Below are 18954 nucleotides of genomic sequence, written 5' to 3'. Positions count from 1 at the left end.
TATCTTGTCTGTATTTGTGTAGAGTTTACAGGAGGAGTGTGCTAGCTAAGAAAACAGAAAAATGTAGCACAAATCAGAGGTAGAGGTGACAAAAGCAAGGCAGCTGTGACCCAGACCTGGTATACTCCAATATTACAAAGACCCCAGCTTTTGCAAAACACACTTTTCACTTTTCCACTGGAAAATAAAAAGTCAAGTTATCAAAAATACTGAACTGGTTAGCTGGTCAGTTTTTAATTAATGCTTTCATCAATAACAAGACATTATGGAAGGTGCCATAATGCATTTGACAGAATCCCTGAACAAAAAGGAAAAGCTACTATTGGTAATATTGACTATTCATGGCCTTTAAGACATCTAATTATAATTATTCAGCTCAGATGGTGAGGATGCACAGAGCTGGGTGCCGAAGCTTCACCGTTCCAGATCCCAGCTTCCACGTGCAGTCCCAGCTCTTTTACCTTTACTCACAGGAACAGGGAATGAAGTCTCATGACAAAAAGCACAGAGAAAGTGTGTTACAGGTGTTATCAGCATGGAAAATTACACCAAAAGGAATCCCAGGACGGTCTGCAGCTGGGGCTACGTACAATTGCCCTGGCAATGCTTCAAGATGGATGCCTGTTCTCATCACTCTCCTTCTGCATTCCGACTCAATTTTTCTCACATAACATTCCTCACATCCTTGGAGTGAAAGACATTTGCCAAGGATCTGAAATGCAACAGTGCAACTTCTAGCTCTCACATACCTTCCCTGGTCATGCCACCAACCATCCGTGACAGCAGCTCTAACCAGCCAGAAAAGCCCTCACATACAGCATCAAAAAAAGAGAGCATGTTGTTCTTCCCTTGAGGTGATCCCCTGGGAAGTGAAGGCAGTAGGGAAAGGTAGCAGCAGCCAAGTCACAGAGGGGATGATAAAATGTCAGACTCCTGGCAGTACAAAATGGCAGCGGCACCCTGGCGAAATGCCAAACTGTTCAAACAGTGAATTGAGGAGTACACAGGGCCATAATTATGATTAGCATAATAAGAGAGTGGTACAACAGCTACCTAGTTACTCTGACGGGTCATGGAAAAATCATAACAAAGCAAAGTTTTAGGGAGAGACACAAAAGAAAACAATGAGGTAGCTGCTCGGTGGGTTTTACCCGGAGGTTCTTCCATGCGTGAAGTGTGGCCCGGGAAAAAATACAAAGACTGTTTAAGAGATCAGACTCTGAATCAAGAGCTGCTGTCCGTGCCTGCAGAACTCAAATGGCTCCACAACATATAAAAGATCATAAGAAAAGTGTGACACTGAAGACAAAGGCCCTTACAAGAAAAATAGGCTGTTTGTGTAAATCTGAATAAAACCTGGGCTCAATAGAGTCAGTCAAGTCAGTCAAGATTTTTTCCTTCCTAAGCAGAGAACACTGTTTTCTCTTTTCACCAAACAAAGCAGAAGAGATTAGAAAATTTGAGAAAACTTAACAAATAGAATCTAAACATTCTAATATTTGCATTTTTTCATTTTTAATGTCATATAAACAATATTTACAGATCCATAGCTTCATGCAATTAGCCAGCTGTCTGGGTGCAATTAATCACACTTGTAATAAAAGTATGAAACATGGAGCTTGAGCCTAAAAGCTATATGAATATGAAAATTTCTAGATTCACTGTACTATGTACATCTGGCAGAATCTATAGACAAGAGATGAACGTTAAAATCAAAAGTTTTCTTTGTGACTAGAAAGATCAGAGTTTTCATTGAGGTAAGACACTGTGTATTAAAAAAAATTACCTTATTTGGCAGGCACAACCTGGTCCTCCACAAACATAAATTTTACTGTTTACACATTGTCATATTCTTTTTCTCTTTGCTGCTTCTGTTTTCTCCTGTTAACCTTTTCCATTACCAGACACCAAGAACCCAGAGTATATGAAAAATGCTTATCCCAAAGCAAGGTCAACTTCTTCCCACACAAGACAACCATATGCTGTATCCCAAGTGTCACCTCACCCATCAAGACAACCTAAGTCACAAGCTAATACTGCCATTAAGATCCTCCATCTCAGCTGCTGTCATATGATACCATCACAGAACATCAACTGGAGATGTGCCCTTTAGATTTTATAGGCTTATGCATTTGGATGGGTAAAGCCCCTACCTTTGTATGTCACCCTTGCTTTCAAATATCATTCTATCCCTGTCTAAAATCCAAAAGTCATGGGTTTCTCCTATCTCTGAAAAAAAGCCAAACTGACAAAACACAACCCTTGATACCTGTCTATTTAACTGACTTCTTTCTAAGCTTTCTAAGCACCTCTCTCTACTCAGACAGGAATGAAATCCACCTTTAAAATGTAATAAACCTACAACTTCCGTCTGCAGGCATCCCCATAAGGGAGATCATATTCTTCTCAGACACTGAAATATTTCTACTGTCATAAATCCTTTCTAACAGACATGAGTTTAAATTATGCTTTTTTCTAGCTTAATCACAGCTTTGCTACAAACACCAAGAGACTTTGACATGCACTGGTGCAAGCTAAGCTCAGGGTCATATACCTAAGGCACACATCTTAATTCTCATTTGCAGTGCTCATTGTCAACCCTCCTAACACCTAATTGAAACAATATATCCTGTGAAAGTTCCTCAATCAAGTACCCTATTTCCGAACACAAATTCAGGGATGCACACACAGATCTTCCAAATTAGAGGACAATGGCTTATTAAACTTTTCATCTTCTTGTTAATAAAGCGCATATTTTCTATCATTTTAGGACATCTATTTATTCACAGCAATAGGTGAGTATCTAATGCAACAATCTCGTGAAGAAAAATTAGAATTAGCATCTCTTTGTCCAGTAATTTTGGGTAACTGACTATATACACAGTATTCAAGAAGAAAAAATATACACTACCATTAAATACTACTGGGACTGAAGAAGCAAGAGAACATACTCTGTTTGCCACTCACAGGCAGATTCTAAAATGCTGACTTGTAGTGATTCTTAGTTCTGGATTTTGCTACTGTTAACTGCTAAATGTATTACAATCACAGAACACATGTCAGCAAGTAGTGGAAAGCAAGACCTTAGCTTTTTTTTAAAAATGCACTTTGATAGTAATGAAAAAAAAAAAAGACAACCAATTGTACTATTTTAAATAGCTAACTGCTTGTAATGAAAGGACAAACCCAGGAGTTTTTCTAATCTCTAGCTCACCCATCCTGTAACTCAGAAAAGGAAATAATGCAAGCTAATCAACTGCCAGACTGCAATGTTCAAATTAGCAATCCTGACTTGCTCATTTAAAAAAAAGATAAGTCACTTACAGAACTGGATGAACAATCAGCTCTGGACTATACGATTTGATTACTGTTGCTGCATCTTTGGTACAAAACACATGGGATAAATCTGCACCCTAAAAAAGAAAATTTGCAGAGTTATCAAATTAATACTGTAACTTTATAATTCCAAAGAATTCCAAAGTCTAACCAGTGAATAATTCACCTGAATTCTTACTTGTCAGTAGTTAAAATGAAATTTTATTACTTTTTCTATTTTTACTTAGGCTAGCATGCAATGTTTTGGAGCAATTTTTTTGTATCTGACTTCCAATATAATTTTTTTTTTTGTTTCTCAATGATAGGATGACTGAAAATCACAGATCTTGAACCTTTACTCACTTGAGAAATGTTTCTCATTTGAAGATGAGCAAAGACTAAAATGTCACATATACAGTATGAAAAAAGACAAAAGAACAGAGCTGAACAAGAGACAATCTGCAGTAGGGAGGAAAAAAAAATTGTGATACAAAAGGTGATAGCTGCAAAAGGTACCAGTGGCAATCTGTGAGTACATCTCCAGTCCTACAATTTTTACTCAGTGGGGCAAATTCATACTAGATAAAGGCTCGCACAATTTCAACAATATCTCTTAAGTCAAATGAGCATCCTCAAGTTCAGTCTCAACTCAAAAGAAGCAGATATGCACATAAAAATTACATAAGCAGTGACCAGAAAGCCTCATCCTATTACTTGTATTCCCCAGGGTTAAGAATGTGTCTTCACTACTTTACTGCTAGACACTTATTATTTCATGCTACTAAGCAATGCAGAGATTTGATCTTACAACTCTTGTGCAGATACAATGATCTGAAATCAAGTGACCTCAGTAAGAGACCTCCTAGTATGCCACTGTATTTGCACATAATGAAGAGAAATCTGAGTGGTATTAATATAATATTATATATTAACATCAAACAATATAATTTCAATTTTAAATCCTCAAGGGACTGCATCCAGAGTGTGTGGAAATACCTGGACTGGTCATCTACTTATTGAAACTGATCTTCAAAAAGGAAAACATACACAATAAACTGAAAGTACTGTCAGGCTATATAGAGGATACCCTATATACATACAGAAGTATATGTATTATGTAATCATTTTTTGTTTACATTTGAATAACCACCACTGTACTTATGTAATCTACAGTTAATACATTTTTTAGCCAGTTAATGTGTCACCAACATAAGGAAACTCACACTTCTAGGGAAAAAAAAGCCTAGAAAATACTTCGTCTGAAGATTATAATGTAAATAAAATATGCTACTAAAAATTACATTACATTCAACCAACAATATTCAGATTTACAGCACATAAGAGTTTACTAGCCTAAAGGTGTAAGCTTGGAAACAAAGTTACTTCACTCAACCTGCTTATCAGGTCCAGCAAAAAATGCTGGAGAACTGACTGCAGCACTGAAATCACAACTGAATCACAACACTAATCTGAAGTTGTTGATCTGAAGTCATTTTTTGGAGACAGTACTTCGTCAAGTTTTGAAACTTCCTATCCAAGCCTCTGATAACAGTTTTCCCCCTGAAATTTTCAATTTTTGAAGTATGTCTAACTTTACCCTACACAGAGAAAACACAAAAAACAAAGCCAAAGACACATATTGCAAAGTATTTCCACAAATACAGGACTAAGGATTTGCTTTGTTAAATAGACGACCTTTTAGAACTCAAATTTCATGTGCTGCACAGACAAAATGCTTTTAAAAAATGGCACTTGGCCAATACAAATGATGAAAAGTTCATTCTGGATTGGTGTAGAAGAGCACATACCACTTTGAGAGCTGTAATCGCAGCAAAATACGGTGCTCCAGTGTATCTAGAAGGAAATACAATTTAGGTTAGGAAGCTCATTCAAGAGATTAGATAATCTGGAAATCAGCCTGCCATTACGAAGTCCAAAATTCAAGAGCAAATTCTAAATAAAACTCTCTTTTGTTTGCTGTTAAAGACAGATAAAATCTTGCTCTAATGAAGCCAATCTTCAAACCTTGCTTTGATTTCAAAGGTGTAGGATTTCACCTTAGCCACCTGATCCTTTCACAGATCATCCCATAAAAAAGCAGACTCTTCTCAACCAACTTAAAAGTCCAGATTCAAACAAAACAGAACAAGAATCGAGAACAGTTCATAACCCAAACGTGGGTTCTGTGATTTGCAGCAATCCCATCTGGTTTTAGATGTCTAAACTGGGATTCCAGTTACCTTAAATTCAACGAAGGCTGAGGAAAGAGAGACAAGGACACAATCACCCTCCAGAAGTGGCTACTTCTGCCAACCTTAAGCCCATTAGACCAACAGGAAAATTAACTCCTGACTAATCATCCTAGCTATAACACAGCACCTTTTTGCTCTTTTAAAATGTTTATTAATGGCAGATGTCCAATGGTCGATCCCTTTTACAGAAGAACGATGGCATTTCTATTTCAAAAGGGGAAAATGAAAAACAGGAAAGTGTAGTGACTCATTGAAAGCATTGTGCAGATTACTGAATGTGGCCAAGAAAATAACAGAGCATGTTTTATTTCTAGGTCAGTATAGCATTTAACTCATTTATGCTCTAGCTCTTTTTCTCTCTGAAATGTGCTACTTCTGTTACTTTGAAACACCAAGCAAGGTACTGACAGAATCTATTTTGGTTAATTGTGGTGTTTACTAAAAAACATGCAGTTAAGAAAATATTCTATTCCTGATTTAAGAGGCCCAGTTCTCAAGATTCCAAAATACAAAAAACACCCCAAACAACTCAGATGTGCCACGTTTTGCTCTGTTCTACTTATTCTATAACTTCATCATGCATTGGGAAAAGACTAACACTGAAAGCAGGAGAAGCTGGTGCTCAAAAAAGAGAAAGCAGACAGACACAAACAGCGTTCCAAGTCTGAAGCACATTCACTGTAAAATTTTATAACACAACTGCAGGGAAACATGTTCTTTCCTAAGTATGCATGCTCATGATGATGGACTGAGCAAAGCTTGCTAGAAAATACTCATGCTTTAAATGTAAGGCGAGTCTGAATGGCTTCCACCAGTACCTATGACATCCTCAAACTCTCTCAGCCACAAAAATCCCCAAAACATCAAATTTCTGTTTAACTTACTCTCGACATCCTCCAACAATGCCTATACGTCCATCTTGACCTTTATGCCTTTTCCCTGTTAGAGGAGGGATAACGTTGCGCACCAGCTGAAAAATATTCTCCATATCCTTTAGAGAGTGTGTTCTGTGCAGTGAAAAAGATCTCTCTATAACTGAAAAGAAGAAAATAAGTGTTAAAGTATGCTCTCTCTTAAGCTACCACCAGCACTTCTTTTAAGCAGGATTAAAAACTAACAAAATCACTCAAAGATATACAGAGTGACATACTTCTAAGAATCAGTGCTTTGTCACTTAGAGGCCTTTCAAACAGTGAGTAACTAGGGAAGCAGATATTTTTAAAAATAAATTCAGGGTCTGATGCAAAGAGTATTCCCACTGACTGCTCATGGTCCTAATTTAGGGCTCAGGTACAGAAGGAAACAACAGCCCAGAATAGTTATATGAACATTTTGTAACTAGAAATATCTTCTTAGTTCAGCCTGACATCCCTTCCATGATTAAGCTCCACTGAAATAGGTATATGTAGTAAGGACCAAACACATCAGACACAGAGCAAGCACAGAGCAACTAAAACCACATTTAAATGTACACCCTACCTTATTTTTTTTCTTCCCCTTTAAAGACTTCCACATTTTAGCAGAATCAGGGCCTATCTCACTGCTTTTTTGTTTTGGCAGGTGGTTACAAAGCATAATGAAAATCTTTCTATGATCCAATGCACAAACATAACAAATATCACACAAAAATAATTTTTAGCTCCAACGTAACTACACATCTCTGATGCAAAGCTGTATGCCAAGCTACATATTAAAACAGCTGTACACTTACATATTCAAATTACTGTTTCAAAAGACTACAAAAAATTAGATGAAAATATAAGTAGTTCAGCAAATAAAACTAGAGAATTAAACAGTTTACCTAACATGGGGCAAATTTGAAGATCAGTAAACATACTAAACAACTAAGTTCTTATATTTCAACAAAGCTCCTCATTAACTGTACAGTTCTTTTTAGAAGAGCTGTTTATTTAAATGTTAATATTAGTCTTCTAGAGCATAGCTATGCTTACTTTCCTTTTTACAGATCTAAAACAGCTTTCAAGGAGCTGCTGTATAGTAATACATAATCATGCAAAAACTCCCACAATACTCCTCATTTTCAGCTGTATAAAACTTGGTAATTTAGCCCCCAACTTCAAAATCTGAAGGAGAACAAAAAGTACAGGAAAAAAAAATTGCTCTAGAAAATCTGACACAATAATGAGGGGAAAAAAATTTAATGAACAAGAGAACTCTGCACCTGTGCACTATCAGCAGAAAGCATCTTTTTCTCCATCTTCCACAGACTCTAAACCTAAACCAGACGCACTAATCTTCAGCAACAAAATGCTTCAGTGTTCAATAACAATAAATACTCCTGGTTGATCCTTTGCTTTTAAAATCCTCCTATAATATAGGCACTCCATTTCTACTGAGATTTAAAAAACAAAACAAAACAAAACAAAAAGACCCACACCACCCTGTTTTGGATTATGGCCAAAATAGCATTGCAGTGACCTACAGGAGAACAAAATGCTCATCTCCCTTAGAAATAGGACAGATTATTTTCTTGAAACCACACTTCATACACTCACTGGTTTTCAACCACACAAGAAATACACTTAAAATATAGCTTAAAACCTTTAAACAGACATACTGTTAAGTAGGTCCTCTGTTTCCTCATTGCAGTTTTTGTTTATATGTAAATATAAAGTGATTGCATAATAAATTGGAAAAAAACAGAGAAGTATGCAAAAAGCAATTCTTAATAGAGCTCTATTTACCTACGGAAACACTAAAGTATATTTAGCTAGAAACAAATGAAATCTTAATTCCTCAAAAGATGTGCTGCCTGAAGCACTATTTTTCACATTTTATTACCAACTCTTTGTTACACTTTCACCAATTAGAAGTGGAATCAGAGTTTCTCTTCCTACAGTTAAATATATATAAAACATTTTTTCAGAGTGTAACATGACTGCACACCTTTATAATGAAATCCAGCATGAAAAACTGAACTCAGGTTTCAAGTCTTTACAGATAATACAACTCTTACAGTGAGAAAACTTTCAGAAGAAATGGTAAAGCCATGGTAGATAGCATCAGCAGTCTAGAACCTCACATTACTTCTCAAGGGATTTTCTAAAGCACTTCAGGATTCCTCTTGACTTAAGAGGGAAAACATTTGAAACACAGAAACCACGCATCTGTTTTAAGTTATCTACAAAAGTCTGCCACCATCAAGGAATGCTACAGACCAACTACCCACTCAAACACACAATCATCATATCAGCCAGCCTAAACCCTCTACGGGCCCAACCATCCACTCCCCCCTGCATTTTACAGAGAAACGCACTATGCAACATAGAACTGAAAAAGCTCCAAGATCCCCTCAGGAATCAGGGAATGCCCTGTAGGATCTGACACACTGGATTATTATTCAACACAGAGGCCAGGTTATGGTTTTTATTTTTTTTTTTTCCTTTTTTCCCCTCTTCTTCTTTTCCAACCACACTTTTTTCTTTCGAACCGTGTGAAATCCAGAATTAAAACAGACCGAGGCTTATTTAATTTCCACATGACAGGATACAACCATCTAGCCCTGAGCTGGCTCTGGTTTCAGCACTGACAAGAGTATCCCTGCTTTCCTCCTGTCCAGGCAGTCTGCACCTCCACATACAAAGAGACTATGATAAAGATAAATGACACAGAGCCACAGATCCCGAGAAGTCTGTTAATTAATACCAATATCCCATTTATCAATTTCTGGCCCACACAAAAGGTATGGAAAGAAAAGTCTGTGCACAAACACCAATCCTAGAGTTACTGCCTTGCTTTTTTCTTTAAAATAAAACCAGACCCCCAAAGAATTTATACACTAACTGGTGTAGACTAAAAACATAAGCCAGTACTTTGATCTTCTATTATGCCTACTACAACAATACGTTTACTTGTAAGATTCTAAATTTTTATTATAAAAAAATATTTTAAAAGAGCTGGATGTTAACATTTGACTTACTTCAGTGTAGGCAAAATTCCACTCTTTTCCCAACCCTGAAAAAACATATGCACAGCCTTAACTTCACAAACTAGTTTAGGCCAGTTAGCTTCAATAGCAGCAGAACTTCCACAACAGGGTACCTCATATTTCCAGAAAGCCTCCAGCAAATGTGCTACTTGCCTTTTACATATAAAGCTTCTCCTAACTTCACTTTACAGAAATGTGAACACTGAACGAAGTCCCCAACGTTTATGTTTGAAAAGTGTCATTTTGCTCATTAAATCTGGTTGTAACTAGTGTATCTGTATTAAATAATCAGTACAAAAGCACGGATGACATTTTAATCCCATTTTACATCAGACAGACACCTTCACCACAATATGAAATAATTCCAACTATTTTTTTATTCTCAAAAACTACTTACTACCAGTGCCTTCACACAGAAATTTAAAAAAAAATGGTGTTTATTTATGCTATAGAAAGAAGTACCTATCGGTGGAGAAAGTGCTGCTGTCATAGCATTATAATTAAAGTTATCCCCATATGAACGATGGTTTGCTCTCTGAGGTGGACTTGCTGGTATAGACTGTGACCTTTGTGATACCGTGGAAGAAATTCCTGCCAACATCTGTCCCAGCATCTGTAACATCTGTAGCTCTCGAGCATGCTCAGCTTCCCGACGCTTGTCCTCGATTTTTAGCCTTTGCTCTTCGTATCTGTAAAATTTCTCTTCTGTATCGACGCTCTGCTGCAGAAATTTTTCCATCATTTTATCCAATGTTAAATTTGCATGGCGCTTTTTTGACCTTTTGGGCTGACTGAGAGGTGGCGTAATAGTTGGAGCATTGATTTCTTTAAAGCCTAAAACATCAAGAGAAACAATTATGTTTTTGAAGAAAAAGTAAATTCTTAACAAGAAAGCAGTAAAAAAAAAAAATAATCTCCCCATGAGATATGCACCTAATGCATCACAAAGTTGTTACACTTTCTTGACACGAATTCTAACTATTTACTATATTTTTATTTCAGAGTACAAAAGCAAACCCACAAGCATGTACAAAGTTACAAAGGTAACATGAAAAATCACACAGAGGCATCTTTTAATTGTTGTAGTACTAAACTTCAACAATAGGAGTCTTTTTGATCTTCTAAAAAGGTTTAAGTGAAGGCTATTAAAAAGTATAGCCTCATTTGTGTATTGCAGGTAATTACATTAATCTAAATTGAGTTTCAGTCTGTTGGCATTCTGGATTTGCATTTCAAAAGAACATTAGTGTAAACAACTCTTTGATGGGGTTTATGTGTAATAAGAAGGTTGGTTAAACGTCAACCAATTGGCTGATTCCTCAGTGATGTCAACTTCTGAAGACAGGTTCACGTTTGTATTAAAACCACGGCATTAATCTCGATTTAAAACAAACAAATAACACTGCCCCTCCCCACCTCCAAAACACAAATACGGAGCTAAGGGGAAGGAAAGAGCAAGGAAAGGACAGGCTTTATCTAAGCGTTGTTTGTGACCACAAGCCCGCTAAAGTTAGCAGCACCGTTTCTGAAACAACTCTAGCAATTAATTACGTAAAAACAATCCCCTAGCTTTCTGGCCCGTCTGCAACAATAAGGAGAATTTTCAGGTATTATCGTCAACATCGTTTTAATACCGATTAACAAAACTGTACATAAGTCTACAGGGAACGGGAAAATCCTCCAGCGAGAAGGACGCCAATTTTCTTGCACAGCGCTACCTGACACTTTACCTTGTAATCTCTGCGCTAGTTTTCCATTGGTTTCCCATCGATAAACACCAAGAAAAAGTCGCTACGGTCTCGGTCCCCCAGCATCTCCCCCTACCCTACCCTGCAGCATTTCCCGCCCCCTGCAAGCAGCCCTCTCTCCTTCCAAGGCGCCGTTCGCGGGAAGCGGGGTGGGAAGCTCTCGGGGACGAGCAAGGTGCAAGGCAGGGAGGGGGGGTGTCTGGGACGGATTTCGGAGATCGGAACACTGGGCGGGAGGGAGGAGGGTCACGGCAGAAGCCATTAGAAGCACGCTAGCTAGCGAGAGGCACCGGCAGTTCAGCTGTGAGAGCCCGGGGGGGGTGTGGGGACGCAGAGCTGCCCGCGGGGTGAGGGGAGGACACCCGTCTCCGGGAGCCCGGCGGCTACTCACCGTCTCCCGGCGGCACAGGGATGGCGAAGGGGGGGCACTCCACCTTGATGGGGTGGTCGGCGTAGGAGGAGCACTCCCCGGAGTCCTCGGTGAAGTTGTCGCGGGGGGACTCCAGCTCCGCGTCCTCGTCCAGCTCGGCGTCCACCTCCCGGCTGTTGTGCGGCGTTCCCGGCGTGGGCGGCCCGGCCAGCGGTCCCGCCGGCTGGGCGCCGTCGGGCGGCGGGGCTAGCGGCTCCGGTGCGCCGTCGGGCCCCCCCCGGCAGCTGAGGATCCGGTCCATCTCGTCGTAGTACTTGCATATCTTGCGGGCGTGCCCGTTCTTCTTCAGTCCGTCCCGGGCCTGGTAGTACTGGCGCTTGAGGCCCTTGATGCGGATGCGGCACTGCTCGGGGGTGCGCTCGAAGCCCAGCTCGGCCAGGCGGCAGGCCACGTCCCGGTACACATGGCTGTTCCGAAAGTTGCCGTCCAGCGCCGACTGCACGTCCGCCTCGCCCCAAATCTCCAGCAGCGCCCGCGTCTCCAGGTCCGACCACAGGAAGCCCCGCGTGTTCGTGATCATCCTTGGCCGGCCGGGGTCACTGCAATGGCCGCGCACCGGGGAGAGGGAGGGAGAGGGAGGGAGGGAGTAAGGGAGGGAGGGACAGAGGGGGGCGGAGGAGGGCGGCAGGGAGGAGGGAGGGGGGTTTAATGCCCGCACTCGGCTCTCCCAGGGGGCGCCTAAGCCAGCCCCGGCCGCGGCAGCCGCGGTGCGGCGGGAGGCAGCGGGCAGCCGGGCCCCGGGCTCCGCATCCCAGCCCGAGGCCGCCGCTCGCAGCCCGCACGCAAACAAAACTTTCCAGGCGCCGCTTTACGCTGCGGCCACCTGCACAAAGGAGGAGAGAGATTTAAAAAAAAAAAAAAAAAATTAAAAAATCTCTTCGCGCCCCGGCTCTCTCCCTTCCTAAAACAATGCTAAACAAAAAATAACCCGGGCTCCCGGCGCGGAGCCGCAGTCCCCTCCCCTGGGGCAAGACGCGCTGCCACCCCGCTCAGGCAGTCATCCGTGTGCGGCCGCTCCCCCGCCTGGGGCTCCTCCGGGAGCGGCAGGACGACGGGGCTGGCTGGACTTGGAGGCCCTGCTCATCACAGTGCGCCTGCCTCCCTACCTCCCTCCCTCCCTCTTTTCCGCCTTCCTCCCTCCCCGCCGCAGTGGAGCGATCCCTACACACACACACACACACACAGATCCACAGACGCGCAGGGTGCTGCAGCTCGGCTTACGGCGTCCGAGAGCCCGCGGCTCCGCTCGGAGCCCTACCTCACACCCTAGCAATCAACATCCCTACCCCTTCCCCGGGGCCGCTGTGTCACTCAGCCCCGGGGCAGGCAGCCAGGCTCACGCACACCACCGGTGCCTGCGGAGCTGGGGTGGGTGGGAGCCCGGGCGCAGGCGGCTCGGCTCGCCCCCGCAGGCCGCCACAAAAGCCAGCGCTGCGGCTGGCAGAGACGTCGCACCCCGGAGGCCCCCGCTGGATCAGGCAGCCCCTGCCTTCGGCAGACACCTGCGAAGGTGCTGGTGTGGGGGTTTGTGCGCGCTTCCCTCCCCCCGCCACCTCCGGTCATGCCCTCGCAAGGCAGGTGAGCGGCCCGGCTGGCCCCCCCCTGCAGACGGGCGTGGGTTTCATTGTGCGGGGCCACCCCGCAAACCCTACTGCCGCCCCCACGCCGTTCTAGCCCCTGCCCTTTCGATTTAATTTTGCTCAGAAAACCGTCCTTTGGCGAGAGGTGCGGGGCGGCGACGCCAAGCCCACCTCCCCGTCACGGGGGTCCGCCGCCGCCGCCACCTTCCTCACGCCCCAGCCTAGCCCCCTGCGGGGCAATCCCGGCCGAGGCCTCCGCCTGGCGGCCTTTCCTCCCTTGAGGAACACGCACCCATGGGCTTCAGCAGCCCCCTCGGAGGGCAGCCCCCGGCACCGGACAAGCCTGCCGCAAGCTCGGCCCGGGCCCGCCCCCCTTTCCCCTCAGCGGAAAGCCCCACCCCCTCTCCACCAGAGCCCCGGTACGGGGATGTTTATACCTTCGTCACACCGCAGCCAGAGGGCCGCAGCCAAGGCCAGCGCAGCCAAGGCGCCGGCGGTGACAGCACCCCGGCCCCACATCCTCCCGGGGGAGAAAAGAACAGGAGCTACAGCCGGGCCGGACCCCGCCGTGCGCCGCTCCGCGCTCTCCTCTTACCTCGCCACAGCGCGGGGCTCCCGACACCCCTCGCTAAACGCGCAGGCAAGCGGCGCACACAAATCATCCGCGCGGCTTCCGGGCCGGGTCGGGTCGGACCGGACCGGGCGGGGTAGGGCAGGGCAGGGCAGGGCAGGGTAGGCCTACGAGGGCGCACCCGCCCGCCCGCCACCGCTCCGCGCCTCCCCGCGGCTTCCCCCACACCCCATGCGGCAACCAATGGCGGCGCGGAGCCTGCGCGGGCGGGCCGCGCCACCCGTCCGCATAGGGAAGCGCCCAGGGCCGCCGCGGCCTCTCCCGGGCCTGGAGCCCTCGGGCCTCCTGGCGCTCCCGGGGTGAGAAACCGCGGGTGGGCGGCAGCGCGGGCCAAGCGGTTGTGTGGCACGGGAGGGGAGAGGTAGAAGCGGGAGCCCCCGGCCCAGCCGTCAGGGAGCTTTGGGGCTCCCTTCCCGTCTCTTTTAATTGGCAGCAATTAGAGACTCCTAGAAATTACCAGTTATTGCTCCCAGCGTTTAAAAGCTCTCCTCATCCCTAGCTTCGTCAGGGTTTCTGAGCAAACCCCTGATTTACGAGTGTGATTCATTTCTAAGCTGCTATTTCTAGCTCGTTTTACAGCAGTGTACTTGTAATATTTTCATTTACTCTAAAACGCACCAGGGCCAGTGGAAGCCCCAGCTGATATTCACCTCTGGTCCTATGGCACCTACTTAATCTTGACAATAAATCAAAATACAGCATTGCCCAGGAAAAACCAATGTGATGATATGCATGAGAAATCAGAAATACTACAGCTCAAATGAGCTGGAGTTTCTGCTCTAGACTCCCAGGTTTTTCAAGTAAGTGTGTCATTACTAACTCATAAAAGTTTCTAGTGTAACTACAAAGTAAAATTTTAGTGCATCAGTAATTTCTAGGGGTCAAGGCAAACACTTTCCTTTGCTGTTTTGTGTTAAATATAAGCTGTGATCCAACAGATGTGCTGGTTTTACCTGGACCAAACCTAGGTGGGAGGTATTTCTGCCCTTCAGCTTCAGAAGCCTTGTGTAGAACGGCCGTCTGGTCTGCAAAATGGCAAGGCAGACAGCCCGAGCTTTTGCTAAGCCTGACTGAACAGTAACCCAGGTCCTGGTGCAGGAACTTGGATACCTTCCAAGTGCACAGTCAGGTATTAACTTGTTTGTTTAAAAGTTACTCTTCTACACTTGGTATCTGATATGGTTTTAAAGGCAATAGCTGGTCAATAAAATTTGCTCTGTATTCAGTCAGCAGAAGTAATGCTTTTTACCCTTTATTATCTGACCTTGTGGCAACCCAAATGATAGATTCAGTGGCAAATCATGTTTAATTTTTAAATGAGTTTTAATACAGAAAAAAAGGTTGTCGAGTTGTTGACCACCACACTTCTTACACTTACGTTTTAATTTCATCTGGAAGGACAAAGAGCATGTAGATCCCCTGTCAATCTAGCGCTGATTTAGTACCTGGAAGAGCAAGAAGAAAGAACATTTCTTTCATCAAGTATCTCTGGCTCCACTGAGCACATGTTGTGCCCAACAAAAGAGAGACAAAAAAAAGATGCAATATTGTTTCCCACTGGGTTCTCTGGTTTCCTTTGTATCAGCAGTAGAATCAGGTTCTGCTGCTGTAGCAGAACCCTCAGAAGTTGTTTGTGGAATAATTTAAGTTGCCAGGACACAGTTCTGAATTCACATCTAGAGGGGTATCTGTGGGCTTCCACTATGCCAAAGTTGTTCGGGTTGTTATACACAACCTTGACATCAACTGAACCAGCCTTGCTACTACCATTAGCCAACATGAGTGTAAAAACTTCAAGCAAGACAGATTGCCACCTCTCAGGAGCTTTATTGCTCTGCCTCTAACTCAAGTTACCTTCTTTTGGTATAATACTGGCTGCCTTCTCCATACCATGTGCAGTATAAATCCATAAATGTTAGAGCCATTTCTGAGCTGAGCATCAGGGGTGTTACTTAAGTAGAGGATGAGGCAGGGGAAAATGGCCTTTTAAGCAACTACAGAAGATAAATGTCATATGAGGCAAAATTTCACGTGCTCATCATAGAGAAAAAGCAACTGCAAGAGGCACTTATTTCTTTAGATATATACTGTGCTGTGCCTTTTTTATCGAGCTTCCTGTTCTGACAGTCAGACTTTGCTTATCTTGTCTCCTTATCCCTCTCTTACACAGAAGAAGGAACAACTCTGTGGAGTTCCCTTGCATACTCTGGGTGAAATCCTGGATTCATTGCTTGTTGCTCCATTGCTGGCCCCTACCTCTTTCTCAGAATCTTGCCTCTCCTTCCCTAGCTCTTGATCTCAACCTTGAGGTCCAGAATTTTAACCCTTTTCTATCTGCACTGTCACGGCAACATCTCCTCTTCAGTGGAATAACTACTGCAGCTTCTTCCTCCTCTGCTATACCAAGAAGGGTGCTACACCTTCAGTGGCTGTCCTGACAATGTCATACTGCTGTCAGGGAAGGTAAGAGCTTGGAGGTTTGACTTTGTGGCAGATGGCAGTAGTGACTCCCAGCTGGTGCTTGCTGGGAACAGAATATGTATATATATACATATATATATATATATATATATATATATATACACATAGAAGGGTGAGGTATGGACTGTAAGCTAGATGTCCTTAGGCAGAGATTCCAAAGTAGTGACCACTCTGGACCATTTTTTTCTCTGCAGGTTCCTGCTGATTCTTTATTCACAATATTTTTGCTTCTGATCACTTTGTTACACACTCTGCACCAAAGTCCAAGTCCTTGCCATCCATTTGGTAACTCTTGTGCAACCTTGCTTACCCAGGCCTTGTGAGCGTGGACAGCAGGTGGCAATAGCAGAGCTTGCAACACCCTTTGCATTTTCTCCACTCAAGTAATTGTCAGCCTGCACTGGAGTCGCCATTTAATATCATAAATATTAAAAATATATCTGTGTTAATAACTGAAACGTGAGGTTTAAGCACTCATGTGGAGTGAGGGAATGGAAGAAGTCAGAAGTAATAAATAGCTTTAATTGAAACTGCCAGTAAAATATGGTCAAGGATTTCTTTGTTCTTGAAATGGGAATCTGGAACCACTTTTCATTGTGAAAAAGATGAAAAAGTGGAAAGACTTAATTTCATTAGAATGTTTGCTTAGCTAAATTGTGGGTGTTGGAGTTGATAGTGGTAATAGAGAAGGTAGTAATAGTTTATGTGTTGAGGTAAAAGGGGAGCCATTCTTGTAAATGTTACTAGCAGTATTATTTATTGCCATTAAAATGAGTGGAATAAGCATGCTTTTACACCGAATATTATGCACATCATAGTGCAGGACAATATATATTTTTATATGGTGTGAATTTTATTTTGTTACTTTTGATGTCTCTCTAGGCTACAAAGAAACTAAAACCAGAGTAAGACCTGAAGCTATGGTAATTATTCTTTCTGTGTATGTTTTATATTCAAGAGAAAGGATAGCAGCAAGCAATTAAACAAACCATTACAAAAACAGATCAAGGCTTTGGTTTACCGGTGAAGTTTACTAAACAGGAATGTCACGTGGGCTGAAGAAGGGAAAGGAAACAATAAATAAGAAATATACCCACACCTGTACTGTGTCATGCTAGTGCCTACAGCTTCTGTAGTTCTTCATATTTTTAGCAGCAGAGTACAGATGCTATCACTTCTAGACATGTTCTGTACAACAATATTTATCAAGCTCTTAATTTTTGTTTTGTCCAAAGTGAACATTAAGATTTTTTTCTTTTTTGCTATGTATTACTGGTGAAAAAAACAGGTATCAAGCACACAGTAAAGACAATACTTCTGGTTTTAGCTTTTCTTAGAGCTAAAAGAGACCATAAGAATGATCTATGTACTGCAGTTGAAGTGAAGAAGGGGTTTTTTTGGGCCCAAAAGTTAGTTCCTGATATCTCATGCAAGCATGTATAAACATCAAAAAAGTTAGAACAGTCTCTTCTTCAACAGGCTATAATGAGACTCTAAGGAAGTAAATACTGTGGATGTAGGCAGTTTTCCATAAAACTGCTTTTGCTTTGTCCTTTGGTGGCAGAAGATAACATTGGCCAAATCCATTAAGTTACAGAATTCAGAACACTGCTATTATTATGAAATGTACTACTAATTTATATCACATTTTTACTCGTCAGCTATGTTCTATTTTAATTGTGTTGTAGCTGAGCCTGGAAGATTTGACTGGGTATTGTCTCATTCTTTGTACATAAACATAAGTCAATCTCTTGCTCAAAACTCAGCTTTAGGAGAGAGAGATGGGTATTCAGAGTGATGGACAGATTTATAAAGGATAAACCGGTTTTACCTTACGTGACACAGTTCAGTTCAGTCCTGAAATCACATAGCATATATTGAACATGACTGCTGGAAGAAGGCTGCATGCTCCTATCAAAGAGATTTGAATGCTCAAAAATTTCTTTTTCAGATATCTTTCTTTTTTTTTTTTTTTTTTTTTTTCTTTCTGTGATACATTGCAAGTCATCTTGCAGATCCAGCCTATCGACTATAATAGTTGTGTCCCCAGCTTTTTCTGGAGATTTTGTAGTTGCTTTCCCCACTACCCCCTAGGCCTTGCACTTGCTGTCAGTCTCAGATTGCTGTAATGCCACGGGCAATGTCTTTGCCTCCAGTTGCTTCTGGAGCTGTGGATAATCTTGCTGCCCAAAGGAAAAATACCTCTCTTTCCCCCCGGTGAGATTTATTCATGTCACGTATTCCTGAGATCTCATATATGGAAAATATACCCTTGTCCTTAAGATGCCTGCTCTGCAAGATATGGGTGTTAAAATTTAACACACGTACCTGACTTTGATTACTGCATGCTTTGCTTGAAACTCAGCATATCTGCACGTGTATTATTTCTTCCCATTGTGGCCACAGCTGTAGAAGTGTACGGGTAGCAACGATTCCTTTTCTTCATGCCAAGGCCAGCTCTGCAAGTTTTACTGGTATAATTAATCCCATCGGGGAACAAAAAGGTCATTTAAAAATAAAAGCCTAAGTAGGGTAAGAGGGTGGATATAACTATGCTGTTATTAAGAT

The 18954-nt window shown here is 42.8% G+C and overlaps 1 protein-coding gene across 8 annotated transcripts in view; it reads right to left on the bottom strand.

The window, feature by feature from the left end:
* NAXD (NAD(P)HX dehydratase) overlaps window positions 1–14958 on the bottom strand; it is a 51408-nt gene extending 36450 nt beyond the window's left edge. For 2 of the 8 annotated variants that reach the window (XR_011725748.1, XR_011725751.1), the window contains exons 1-6: window positions 13870–14057; window positions 11656–12233; window positions 9979–10350; window positions 6452–6602; window positions 5124–5169; window positions 3325–3413 (exon numbers count right to left, since the gene is read on the bottom strand). Coding sequence is in view for 6 of the 8 variants with exons in the window: in XM_071743186.1 (XP_071599287.1) it covers window positions 3325–3413; window positions 5124–5169; window positions 6452–6602; window positions 9979–10350; window positions 11656–12214 (1217 nt within the window). In the remaining 2 variants the exon portion in view is untranslated. Of the gene's footprint in view, window positions 1–3324; window positions 3414–5123; window positions 5170–6451; window positions 6603–9507; window positions 9543–9978; window positions 10351–11655; window positions 12234–13711; window positions 14227–14858 lie in introns of those variants that run through there. The other 6 variants (XM_071743186.1, XM_071743189.1, XM_071743226.1 and 3 more) reach the window with 6 other exon arrangements.
* Between the last annotated feature and the right edge of the window lie 3996 nt (window positions 14959–18954).

The sequence above is a fragment of the Heliangelus exortis genome, chromosome 1 (genome assembly GCF_036169615.1).
Source record: "Heliangelus exortis chromosome 1, bHelExo1.hap1, whole genome shotgun sequence".
Lineage (NCBI taxonomy): Eukaryota > Metazoa > Chordata > Aves > Apodiformes > Trochilidae > Heliangelus > Heliangelus exortis.
This window is presented reverse-complemented; position numbering and strand designations above follow the sequence as displayed.